General features: G+C 57.0%; 2 protein-coding genes across 7 annotated transcripts in view; one reads left to right on the top strand and one right to left on the bottom strand.

Annotated features, from left to right (window-relative positions):
* The window catches only part of Nde1 (nudE neurodevelopment protein 1), a 31,405-nt gene that overhangs the window by 14,455 nt on the left and 4,498 nt on the right, over positions 1–12,452 (top strand). Inside the window, exons 6-8 of one of the 4 annotated variants that reach the window (XM_042698195.1) lie at positions 880–971; positions 2,381–2,532; positions 6,278–6,344. In XM_042698195.1, coding sequence (XP_042554129.1) covers positions 880–971; positions 2,381–2,532; positions 6,278–6,344 — 311 coding nt within the window. Of the gene's footprint in view, positions 1–879; positions 972–2,380; positions 2,533–3,157; positions 4,030–6,277; positions 6,345–12,452 lie in introns of those variants that run through there. The other 3 variants (XM_042698194.1, XM_042698193.1, XM_042698196.1) reach the window with 3 other exon arrangements.
* Myh11 (myosin heavy chain 11) overlaps positions 5,956–12,452 on the bottom strand; it is a 65,561-nt gene continuing 59,064 nt past the window's right edge. For 2 of the 3 annotated variants that reach the window (XM_042698190.1, XM_042698191.1), the window contains 3 exons: positions 11,611–11,719; positions 11,353–11,525; positions 5,956–6,587 (listed from right to left, as the gene is read on the bottom strand). In XM_042698190.1, the coding sequence (XP_042554124.1) occupies positions 6,455–6,587; positions 11,353–11,525; positions 11,611–11,719 (415 nt within the window). In that variant the 3' untranslated portion in view covers positions 5,956–6,454. Of the gene's footprint in view, positions 6,588–9,152; positions 9,193–11,352; positions 11,526–11,610; positions 11,720–12,452 lie in introns of those variants that run through there. The other variant, XM_042698192.1, reaches the window with a different exon arrangement.

Genomic DNA, 12,452 nt, shown 5'->3' with positions numbered 1-12,452 from the left:
GTGAATACATTGGGTAGTATACAAGTGTAGTAACTGGAATACGGTAAATTCAGGAGAGATCTCAAATAGTATCATTTCTCAGAACGGCAAAAAACCAAAGTTCAGCAAAATAGAACACCAGGAAGCTGGTACACAAAGGGGTGGGGTGAGGTCAAGGGGAGAGAGATGCGTGAAGAGAAGAAGAGGTGGCTCACGCCTGTCATCCTAGCTACTCAGGAGGCTGAGATCTGAGGATCATGATTCAAAGCCAGCCCGGGCAGCAAAGTCCGAGAGTCTTATCTCCAATGAGCCACCAAAAAACCAGAAGAGGTGCTATGGCTCAAGTGGTAGAACACTCGCCTTAAGGTGAAGATCTGAGGGACAGCGCCCAGGCCCAGAGTTCAAGCCCCATGACTGGCAAAAAAAAAAAAAAATGAATCCAATGTTTATCCTCCAATATTAAGAAAAGGGAGGGAAGAAGTGGCAAGGGGGAGGGGTGGGTGAGAACGGTACATTGGAAGGCGTGACCTTGCCCAAGATGCATTCTTACACTGCTTTGTTAAATGACAACTTCTTGGTACAACTGCTCGAAGATAACAAGGAAAAAGATTAATGTGTAAAATAAATGTTTAATCCTTTCAAAGACTCAGAGCTGATCGTCCAGCAGAGCCTGGGCACCTTGTCCGTTTAACTCCTGAGTGAACTGGGACACACTGGGAGTGACAGAGATGACATCGGCTGCCCCTTTCCCCTTTTCCAAAACCCTCCCCCTCCTTCCCCTCCCCCTCCTTCCCCTCCCCCTCCTTCCCCTCCCCGCCTCCTCCGTGGTTTGCCCTCAGAGGCGTGAGTACACGGACTGGACCGTGGGCTGTGTGTGACGTGAGTTTGTCATGTCCCCAGGTCTGGACAGCTCCCACAGTGGGACTCCACTCACGCCTGCGGCCCGGATCTCAGCCCTCAACATCGTGGGAGACCTGCTGCGGAAAGTTGGGGTGAGGCAGCGCCTTCCAGGGGGTCTCCTGTGTCTTCTCCTGTCTTCCAGGCTACGGAGGGGTTCATTCTACCAGGCCCTCTCCTCATGAGTCTTAGCCACCTGGGCCGTCGTTAACCAGTCTCCAGACGTTTCTACTGCTCCCAAGCCAACTCCAGCTCAGCACTTGGGGATATCTTTTTGATTATTTTTATTTTGTTTGTACCACTTTTGGAGCTTGAACTCAGGGCCCGGGCGCTGTCTGTGAGCTTTTTCATTCAAACCTGGTGCTCTACCACTTGAACCACATCTCCACTTCTGGCTTGTTTGTGGTTAATTGGAAAGAAGAGTCTTAAGCACTTTCCTGCCCTGGCTGGCTTCAAACCTTGAGCCTTAGATCTCAACCTCCTGAGTACCTAGGATTATACACACGAACCATGACATCCAAATAGGGGTATCTTTTTTTTTTTTTCCAAACCATTTTTCCTTCATAATTGAGATAATAGGATGGTGTGTATTGTTTTGATTTGAGAAAAACAGGCAATTTAAGAATATCTTTCTGGGCTGGGAAGGTGGCTCAGTGGTAGAGCGCTTGCCTTGCATGCCTGAGGCCCTGGATTCGATTCCTCAGCACGACACAAGCAAAAAGAAAAAAGTCGGAAGTGGCGCTGTGGCTCAAGTGGTAGAGCGCTAGCCTTGAGCTGAGGGACAGAGCCCAGGCCCATGACTGGACCAAAAAAAAAATAAAAAGAATAGCTTTCTGCTGGGCACAGTAGGGCACACCTGTATTTCCTGCACTCTGGCTAGTGAGGCAGCATTACCAAGAGTTTGAGGGCACCCTGGGCTATGAAGTGAGATCCTGTGTTAGAAAGGAAAAACAAACCAAAAACAACCCTCCCCTCTCTTGGGGGAGGGTCTCACAGTTCAGTGGAACATCTTGTAAGTCCAGAATAAACAACCTGATCCCCCCCCCCCCCCCCCAGGTAATTACAGGGAACGATTCTTATGCTGAAGCAGTAAGCTAGGCATTCTGTCCAGATTCTTCTTTTATTCTTACAAATGACGCTTGGGAGGCCATATCATTCCTCTCCTGGGTGTGGGCTGGGCTCTGGCTTTCTGTTTGGAGAGTGAGCCTCTGCGTGTACTGCAGAGCGGGCTCTTCTGTTTCCTCCAGCTCCGATCAAGTCCTTGTTCAAATCTGCCCTTCTATGCAGGTTTAACAAAAGAGGGAACAGTCCCCAAAGTTGATGTCTCCTGTTTCCCGGCTCAGCAGTGTTCCGAAGCTCCCTGGTGCTTCCGAGCCTGGGGTTCTGTGAGCCCCTGGGGTCCCCGTGTGTTCCCAGCCGGCAGTGCGTGTGGCTTGTGTGGTTTTGTCCTTCCAGCTGTGGGGCTGGGGAGTTGTGTCTGTAACTTGCATCCTTCTCTCTCCAGGCCCTGGAGTCGAAGCTGGCGTCCTGTCGGAACTTTATGTACGATCAGTCCCCAAACCGGACAAGTGGCCCAGCCTCGGGGCGGGGCAACAAGAGCAGAGACAGCGGAGACCGGCGGCCCGGTAGTGCCAGTGGACCTTTGGGGGAGAAAGGGTCAGTACCTTTCCTTGCTCTCCTTCAGGGACCCCTGGCTGGCCCCACTCACCACCATCTGGTTTGTTGGTGGTGCCCATGCTGGGGCTTGAACTTGTGACCTGGGCACTCTGGCTTTGCTTTTTTTGCTCAAGGCTGGCACTCTATTACTTGAGCCACAGCTTCACTAATGACTTTTTGGTGATGAATTGGAGATGAGTCACGTGGGCTGGCTTTGAACTGAGATCTGAGACTCTCAGATCTTAGCCTTCTGAGTAGCTAGGCTTATAGGTGTGGGTCCGGTGCCATAGCCGCTGCTCCCTCCGCCTGAGGTAGAGTTAGGCCTCATTGGCTTTGAACCTTGAATCGTCTGATTTCAGCCTCCTTGAACAGCTAGGATGACAGGCGTGAGCCACCAGTGCCCTGCTTGGCTTTGGGCTTCCTAGGCCAGGGTTTCGCTGTTTGACCTTGGGGATGTGACCTTGGAGAACCTGATGGCCAGCCTCTTTTCCTTCCTTCCACAGGAGAGAAAATTGAGGCCTGGGAGACCCAGCTCCCAACTTTCAGTGTTCCAACCCCGTGGGCACTGGTGGCTTGTCACTCCTGGCTTAGCCTGGCCCCTAAATGTGGTTTGCTCTGTCTGAAGGTTGGGGAAACGCCTGGAATTCGGGAAGCCGCCCTCCAGCCCGTCACCTGCGCTGCCGTCCGCCCAGGGTGTGGTCAAGCTGTTGCTTTAGGACCAGGGAGCCGGAGCCCCATCTGTCTGCCTGCCTGTCTGTCTGTCTGTCTTGCGTTTGACACCTCCCGCCCTGTCCACTCACCTTCCTGCCTGTCAGCTTTTGGTTTTTTACTTCCTTCTTAGAGAACTAAGAGCCGTTGCTTCCTAGCTCGCCCTGTGCTGTGTGGCCCAAGTCAGTCACTGCGGGCATCAATTGTGGCCCTGGTTTTGTCCCTGTGAACAATGTCACCATCCCTACTTGCTGTCTGCCAGGCCCCAGGGAAGGTTCCAGAGCATAGGTAGCCACCCCATCATGGGCACCCGAGTCTAAGGTCCCCCATTTCCTGCAGAGGGACGTGTGCTTCACATCCCCCACCCCCTTTTCCTCTCCCAGGCTCCACCCAGAGGGATCTGCCTTCCAGAACAAACCAGCCCCCCATGGAGTGTCGTGGCCTGTATAGGAGTGTGGTGCGAAGGAGGCTTGGTCGGTGTGGGCTCTCTTTGAACGCTCCTGCACCTCTGGTACTTGAGAATCTGCCTCTCACGAGGTTTGTGGACGCATGCTTGACCGTGGTGCCCAGGCCTGTGGGGACTCTCCGCTCGGCCGCCCTGGCTGTCCCGAGTGGAAGGGCAGCGCGGCAGCAGGACTCAGCCGGGCAGGTGACACGCCGGCCCAAGATCCCTTGCCCTGGGCCTGCTGGCTCTGCGGCCCCGGGCTCGGGAGCCACGCCAGCGCCCTGCCCTCCCCAGCCTTGGGACACACAGGTGTCACAGCGCATGCGCGCCGTCACCCCCCCCCCCCCCCCGGCCCCGGGACACACTTGTGTGTCACCCACACTGCTCGCCTCGTTTACCGGACAGGTGAGGCCACCTTGCGTCGGGGCCGGGACCCCTCAAGGCTGCTGACGCTCCTCACGAGGATGTTTGTCCCCTAAAACGTGCGAACCCTTGTTGGCACAAAGGTGGACTTCTTTTTTTAAGGAACAATAAAATCAAGAGAAACTTGTGCTCAGCCGCTTTGTGGTGTGGTCAGGAGATGCTCAGGCCGCCGCTCACAAGTGGGAAATGGGGTCTTCAAGATGCGGATGTGGAAATCAGAAATGGGCTTTTTTAAGAGGCCTCTGCGGGTGTGCGTGTCACCCCGGGTCTGGGCCCTGGGTGGTGCTGTGGCGTCTTTTGTCTGTGCGGTTGGTTGCTGTTTTCTCGTCCGTCCTGGGCAGGGCTGGCCTGAGGGATCATGTGTGGAATGGAAACTTCCTGATGCATGTCTGTCCAGACGCTTGTGCTAGGCGGCAAGGGCCTCGGCCTGTTTTTTAGGACCCCAGCGCTCAGAATGGCTATTCAGGGGGAGGGTGGGTAGGACCTCCCTGTGAAGTCCAGGCTGACCTCATACTTGTGATCCTCCTCCTCCTTCCCAAGTGCAGGGATTACAGGTATCTGCCACCATGCGCTTGCTCTTACGTTTTTAAGTGCTGTTGCTTTTTTTTTTACTTTGATAGTGAATGTAACAAACCAGATGTAACCTGCCAATGTGAACTGTTGACTGTCTGGCTTTTACAGAAGCTGTTTGCTGACTCGTTGTTTTAAGTGAAAGTCACATCTAGATAGCACAACAAGGATGTGTTATGGACAAGGTTAAGACCAGAGCAGCTGAAGACTTGGGGGGTTTGGGGTGACGATGAACTGTTTGCGTGTACAGAATGAGGTACCCAAGTGGAAACACAAATCCACTTGTTTGTTATCCGCAGAGCCTGACGTTTGGACAGTGACGTGTCACCTGAGGGCACGGGGTTTTCCGCAAGTGGAGGTGGTGGTGTTCAGAAGGGGCTGGGTCTGGACTTGGGTGAGTGCCCCGGCCACTGGCAGCCAGTGCAGCCTTCAGGCAGTCATACTGCCTCATCCCCTCCTTCTGAGGGGGAGACAGTACTGGGGGTGCCAAATTGGGGTTCAACCATGTAAACCCACCTCCAGCTCCTTTTTACATTGATTGGTACCCATAATAGGCTCTGAATTTGGGGCTCTGAGCAGACACACTGTGTTTGTTTCTGAGTGATACTTTACCACTTGAATCGTGCCTCCAGCCCAGCTTTTTGCTGTTTCATTGGAAATGGAGTCTCATGGGCTTTTCTGCTTAGGTTGGCTTCAAACCTTGATCCTCCTGAGAGCTCCCTGAGTAGCTAGGTTCACAGCTGTGAGCCACCGGTGCCCGGCTTGGTTATTTTCAGGGTTGTAGTTTGGCTTTATGCCAGGGCTAGCCTGGGCTCTGACTCTCCTACTTGTGATTTCCTGAACCACTGAGGATGACAGGCTCACGCCACTGTGCCCAGCTGTCACACATCTTCCTCCTGTTGCTGGGATAACAGGCGAGCACCACCACACCCGGCCACTGACTGAGATGGGGTTTTGTGAACTTTTACGCCTGGGCTGGCCCAGCCTTCCCCACGTGGCTGGGGTCACAGGTTTGAGCCGCTGCTCCCCATTGTGCTTTTTCTTCTTGCCTGGGCTGTCTAGGGATGGAGCCCAGAGCCTCACACGGGTCGGGGAGTGCCACCAGGTTGAGCCACGCCCGGCCTCAGCCCCTCCCTCCACCGGATCGCCACCTCAGGCCTCAGTTCCCCAGCTTACCAAATAGCCCTGACTTCCTGTCATTGCTGGGGTTCACCCCCAGCACCCCCCGTGCTTTGCTCTGCAGAAAAGGGCTGGACAGAAGAATCCCACCACCTTTCTGGTGACTTAGAACCTTTTATTAGTGCACGTGTCGGCAAGTACAATCCGGATGCAAGCAAGACAGTGTGGCATCTCTGCTTGAGCCCTGGGCTTCCCGCGTTAATTCCCGAGACTACAGGAGGCGCTTGCTGTGTGGTCTGAGGCGTGACAGGCAGGGCAGGGGAAGAAAAATTCCTAAGCAAGGGTCTTTCTGGAGAGGTTGGGGGGTCCGCAGGGAGGAAACGAGTTGGGGCCGTGAGAGGGCAGTGATGCCCATTTGGCAATCCCCCAATTCATGGAAACCCAGCGCCGGTGACTGGTTATCACGTGTGTTTTGCCCAGAACTGGCCATCAGGGCACGCGCCACCGTCAGCGGGAGGCCGGGCCGCGTCTCCCGATGGACTTCTAAACCCAGGATGGGCACCTGCCGGCGGGGGCGGCGCCGGCGTGGTCGTGGTGAGGGGTGCGGATGCCATCTGCAAGTCGAGGACGGACCAGAGTCTGCGGGGCCTGGCGGGCTCACTCGCTGGATTTCATGCCGTTGAAGTCTCCATCCCTGGACTCTGTTTCTTCCTCGGAACCATCCGCATTCTCGATAACCCTGCGGCCTCCGGACCTTCTGGAAGGGATGAACGCTGTCTCGTTTCCTCTCCTGTGGGTTTGAGGCAGAAGAGGCGCCCAAGAGCTTTAGCCGTCTCTTTCTAGCTTGTTTTACAAGAAGCAGAGACGTCCAGACCAAATGCCAACAGTCAGCAGAGAAGAGTCCGGCCCAGGGTGAGAAACCCTGGCAGAGCTTAAGGTATGGGGGTGGGCCGCGTCTAATCAGGGGCATTGTCTGCTTTCCAAACTGTCTGGCTTGGTCATCTGATGCTCGGGACCCTAGTTCCTGCAATCTGGGATTGGAATAGAAGGGCAGGTGAGGGCTAAGTCCCCTATCTTTTTTTGGGGGGGGGTAATAGAACAACCTGCTGTGCTGTAGCACCCCCCTCTCCCTTTAGAAGGCAAAGGGGACAGGGCTAGACTTTCAGCTGATTTGAAAGTTCACAGCCAGGGCAGTGTGATGAGATGTGGAGGGAGATGGGGCCCCCCCTACCAGTGCGAAGTTTCCCTCTCCAGATCCCCCAAAGGTGGGGATTGTGTCTGGATGGCTTGGGTTCTCGGCGCACCACGGATGTGTCACGCGTGGCATAAAGTAGGAGCTCAGTGAACGTGTTTTGGTTAGCTACATAAGTTACATCTTCGTGTGAGTGTGTGTGTGCGCACCAGTACTGGGGCTTGCACCGAAGGGCTGGGCACTGTCCCCGAGCTTGAGTAAAACTCAAAGCTGGTACTCTTACCACTTGAGCCAACGGCTTCATTCCTGTCCTTTTTGGTAAAGTGTCTTGTAGATTTGTCTGCCTAGGCTGGCTTGTGATTCTCCACCCCTAGCTCTCAGACTCCTGAGTAGCACAGATTACAGACATGAGCTGCTGGTGCCGGCTGGTAAATTACATCTTAATGCAAGGTGCTCGTAGCGCCAGCAGGTAGACACGGCTCTGTCCTCGCTGCCCCTGTCTCCTCAGGCCTTTGCCCATCTCGCTCTGTTATCCAGGCCCATCCTGCCTTCACAGGAAGGGCTAAACATGGGAAGGTGGGTGGGAGGGAGACGTGGGCAGGAGGGGTCAGAAGCGGATCTACTGGGCACTAGCCTCTCTGTTGGGAACTTCAGTGGAATTTTACGGTTGAACATAGCCTGTGACTCTGTCCATCAGGCCCCATTTGACCCAAGTCAGAGGACAAGCCTTCACTCCTTCTAGGCCATCTAAGCGCCCACTCCAGTGCAGGAAGACTGGGCCGAGAAGCCAGGAGATGAGCTCACCCATAGACAGACCCTCCAATCAAAGGAACAGCTCAGACAGGTAAAACCAGAGGTGTAAGCAAGACCCAGAGATTTCCTGATCTCTGAGAAGGGGGCCCCACTAGGAGCCTGTACAGCAATCAGGAATAAATACTTAAAAGTTGTAGCCATTCCCGATATAAGCACACATACCCCTGCCCCCAGATGCATGGGGAGCCGCCTAGACTTCTGCTCCATTAGGAAAGGAACTCTCCACCCCTTTCTTTCCAGCACTGAGAAAAGGTTCTAGAAGTCTGAGGTGTGGAAATGAACATCAGCCACCCTTGTGGGTGGGGTCACAGGACCCCCCCACCCCATCTGAAGTGGGTAGGCTTGCCAAGGCAGAGGAAGGGGGCACTGCCTCTTGGCACTGTGCTGGCTTGTCAGAAGAGCTGAGGGATCTCCTGGCCTCTGATCTCAGCAGCAGATCTGTCCTGGCTTCAGGCCTTTCCTGGGCTAGTTTAAATCCAGCTGGGTTACAAGAAGAGCCCCTCCAGAGGCCGCCTGAAGAGGGTCTGGCCCTGGAGAATTTTGTGTTCCATCTTGAGTCGCTTGTCTGAGGCACGGTGGGCCACGGCAGCAACAGACCAGCTCGGCCAAGTTGGCAGGGGGGCTACCCTAGTGCCCCCCGCCAGCCCACTCACAAGCTCCTGGCAAAAGCTGACCCGGCTTTAAGTATTTGGTAGCAGTAGCCAAGCGGAGCCTCCAAAAGAAACACAGACCCAGACAAGGGCTCATTGGCCTCTCCGAGCCTAAGAGAGAACTCAAGCCCTTTATAGGCACAGACAAGTTCCCAAGAGCCCAGAGAAGCAGAGGCCTCTGCGCCCCGTTGAGCAGGGCCCTGGGTGCCCACTCCCCCGAGTGCATGCAGGCCCGGAGCGGGGGCGTGGCCAGTCCCCACGCACGTGCACCACGTGCTCAGGTGCTCAGCGCAGCGGTGGAGGCGGAGCTGTGGGAGGCCAGGCTGTGGGCTGGGGTCAGACCCAGACCAGCTGGGCAGAAGCCACGCCCAGTCTGCAGAACAGACAGTGCGGGCCTGTCGCGTTTATCACGTGGATTTCTTCACCCTGCACGAGGCAGCGGCGCCGCCCGGCATCCTGACCGTGGAGGAGTGACTTCAGCGTAAAGGTAAGGAAAAAAGAAATCTAAGTGACACATGCCCTGCCGACAGACGTCCGCAGGACGGGGTGGGGATGTGGCAAGGCCCCACTGTTTTGAACGAAATGTCTGAGCCCTTCGATTTTTGCTGGGCGGGGAATCTGCAAGGACTGGAAGGAAGGGTGTGCTGGGCAGAAAGGGCGCAGAGAGTGTGACACACGGGCCGAGCGCGGGAGCGGGGTACCTGCTGGGTCACTGCGAGGTTTCCTGTGGGAGGGGCCCTCTGAAACAGAGAGAGACATGCCTGCGCCGTCACCGCGGCCGCAGTAACAGCAAAGGCATTGACATCACCCCCCGGGCCGAGCTCAGCCCCGCCTGCGCCGGGCATCCTTCCTGAACCTGGCGCCCGGGCGAAGGGCAGCTTCCCCGACAGACAGAAACCTGCTCCACAAGGCCTTGCCGCCGAGGAGCAGCTTCGCCCCACTCTGCAGCGAGGGGCGGCGGCGCCTCAGCCTGCATCTGCGCGACCTGGCGCAGGGGGTCTGTCTAGATGGGGCAGGCCCGTGGGGAGAGGGGGCAGTATCCAGGCCCTGGCACACACTTGGGGTCCATAGGGGAGCACAGCTGCCCTCCCTGGACCCCTCAGAGCTGGAGCTGCCAGGGGGAGCCACACTGCCCCCCTCCTCCACGGGGCTCCGTGTCCCCAGTCCCAGGCTGTCCCCCAAAACCACTTTGCATGGCTTCCTGCCCATTGCCCGGCTAGGCCGTGCAGCACGGGATGGGCTCCCTCCACCGTCTCTTAACCACGGCAGTATCTGCTGATCACGTGGGCCTTCTCTTTGAGCCCTAGTCCCAATTGCAGGGGTGGGGGGCAGTACTAGCAAGAGGTCAGCGTTGTACTCTTTCAAGCATATTTAATTTTGTCTCGATCTGTGAGTTCAAGGCAAGGCTGGTGTAAATGCTGGGCGCAAACGGTCATAAAATGGTTCATTTCAAAGCCATCTTTAGTGCCGGTGTAAGAGAGCAGGCTGGACAGACAGACCCCCTGAGGCTTGTGGGTAGAGGGATGGATGGCAGCATGGGCCTGGTGACGTGGAGGCCAGGGACAAGGGACGGTGGCAGAGAAGGAAGCGAGGACGGTGGCAGAGAAGGAAGCGAGGGTGGAAGTGTGGAGTCACTTAGGGAGTGCGGAGGCCCAGGCGGAGGCCGGGCCCTGAGCTCCCAGCCGGCCGCGCTGGAGTAGCTAACGGCAGGGCTTGGGGTGGAGGGACGGTTGCCTTGATGGTCGGCTGTGGGGTGCAGGGAGGCTGAGGCCTGGGGGGCCGCGTGGACCGGGGTGGCAGCGGTGGCTGGATTCTCACGCAGTGTTCTGAAGGAAAGCAGGGTACCCTCCCCAGCAGCGTAGCTGTGCGGCCCGGGCAGAGGCGCCCCGGAGCCCGGCGTGCGGGCAGTTAGCTCCTGCTGGCCGCGGCATTCCGGTTCCCAGGCGGGGAGCGGGGACCGCGCGCCTGGGCCGGCGTTAGGGTGGGTGCGCGGACCTGAGTGCGAAGGGCAGGCATGGTTAGTTCTGGAAAGATACCGGACTGGACAGAGGAGAGGAGAGGACAGAAGCGTTTGGAGCTGAGCTGGTGCGTGCGGTGAGCGGATCCGGATCCGTGGATGTGCATGTGGCTGGCAAGAACCCGCGGGAGACCCAGAGCAGGGCAGAGAGCCTTCCAGAAACTCAGCCATGTTGAAGGGGAGAGGGCGGGAGCTGTGCAGGGTCCCATGATGGAAAGATCTCAAGATGGAAGACCCTGCTCCCCTCCCTCCTCCTCTCCTCCCTCCTCCCCTCCCTCCTCTCCTTCTCCCCTCCCTCCTCCCCTCCCTCCTCCTCTCCTCCCTCCTCCTCTCCTCCCTCCTCTCCTCCCTCCTCCCCTCCCTCCTCCCCTCCCTCCCCTCCCTCCTCCTCTCCTCCCTCCTCCTCTCCTCCCTCCTCCCCTCCCTCCTCCTCTCCTACACTTCCACCTTCCTTCCCCTATCTTCCTCCCCTTCATCTCCCTCCTCCACCTCCTCTCTTCCATCTCCTTTTACTCATCCTCTTCTCCTCCACTTCTTCCCCTCGCAGCTGCTCCCCATCTTCCCTTCCCCCTACTTCCTCCTGCCCTGTCCCTCATCTTCCTTTTACTCATCCTCATCTCCCTCCTCTTCCAGCCCCTCATCCTTTCCCCTCTACACTCTCCTCCCTCATCATCCTGCTCATCTTCCTCCTCCCCTTCCTCCTCCACTCTTCTGCTCCTCCCCCGACCTCCTCCTCTCTTCTTATCCTTTTATTTCTCCTCCTCCCTCATCTTCCTTTTACTCCTCCTCCTCTCCCTTTCTCTCCCCATCTCCTTTCTCCTCCCGTCCCCCGGCGGGGTGGGCGGGTGGGGGCGCGGGGCTGGTCGGGGCGGCAGGCCCTCACCTGAGCTTGCTCTTGAGCGCGCTCATCTCCCGGCCCATGGCCTCGTTGCTCTCGGTGGCCTCGTCCAGCTCCCGCTGCAGCTTCCTGCGGTTGGCGTTGATGCGCTGGGACTCCTCCTCCGCCTCCTCCAGCTGCCTCTTGAGTTGCTTGACCTTGGTGTTGCCTTTTTCTGCCTGTGCAGGACAAGTCGGAGGCTCAGCGGGCACGGAGGGGCCGGGCAGGCGGGCGAGGCGTGAGGCGCGGGCCGGGCCGGGCTACCTGCTCCTTGTACTGCTCCGCCATCTTGTGCTCATCCTCCACCTGCAGCAGCACCTCCTTCAGCTTCTTCTCCTTCTGCTTCAGCGCCTTGGCAGCCGCCTGCTTCTCCCTGCACACAGCCAGAAAAGGGAGGCGCTTCTGTGAGCGCCAACCCTGTGCCCAGGGCGGGACGCACCCCAAGGCCAGCTCCGCCAGAACGCTCTGTGGTGGGAGACCGTTTAGGACATCTTCATGCGCACACATAATTGCAGTGTGTTTCACAGTTACATGCCCTCTTATTATTCCTAAATAGTTCTAGAGTTAGAGTCACGTTCTATGTGTGCTTGTATGTTCATGTCTATGAATGTGTGTATCTTTTAGAGTGAGCGCCCTGTCTTAACAAGCCGACACGGTGGCACACACCGTCATCCCATCCACATGGTAAGTGTAAATGGCATCACAGTCCTGGCTGGCCCAGGGGCTAACACAAGACCCTGGGGCTGGGAAGGTGGCTCAGTGGTAGAGCGCTTGCCTTGCATGCATGGGGCCCTGGGTTCGATTCCTCAGCACCACATAAGCAGAAAAAGCCAGAAGTGGCTCAAGTGGTAGCGCGCTAGCCTTGAGCTGAAGGGCTGGTGCTGGCGGCTCACGCCTGTCATCCCAGCTACTCAGGAGGCTGAGATCTGAGGATCGCAGTTCAAAGCCAGCCCAGGCAGGAAAGTCCTTGAGACTTTCATTTCCAGTAAACCGCCAATAAACAAACTGGAGATGTGGCTAAGTGGTAGAGCACTAGCCTTGAGCACAAAAGCTCAGCTACAGCGTCCAGGCCCTGGGTTCAAGCCCCATGACTTGGGCTGACAGTA

Source organism: Dipodomys spectabilis, unplaced genomic scaffold (genome assembly GCF_019054845.1).
Source record: "Dipodomys spectabilis isolate Male_0828 unplaced genomic scaffold, ASM1905484v1 ptg000231l, whole genome shotgun sequence".
Lineage (NCBI taxonomy): Eukaryota > Metazoa > Chordata > Mammalia > Rodentia > Heteromyidae > Dipodomys > Dipodomys spectabilis.
The sequence above is the reverse complement of the archived record's forward strand: the minus strand, read 5'-3'. Positions and strand labels throughout refer to the sequence as shown.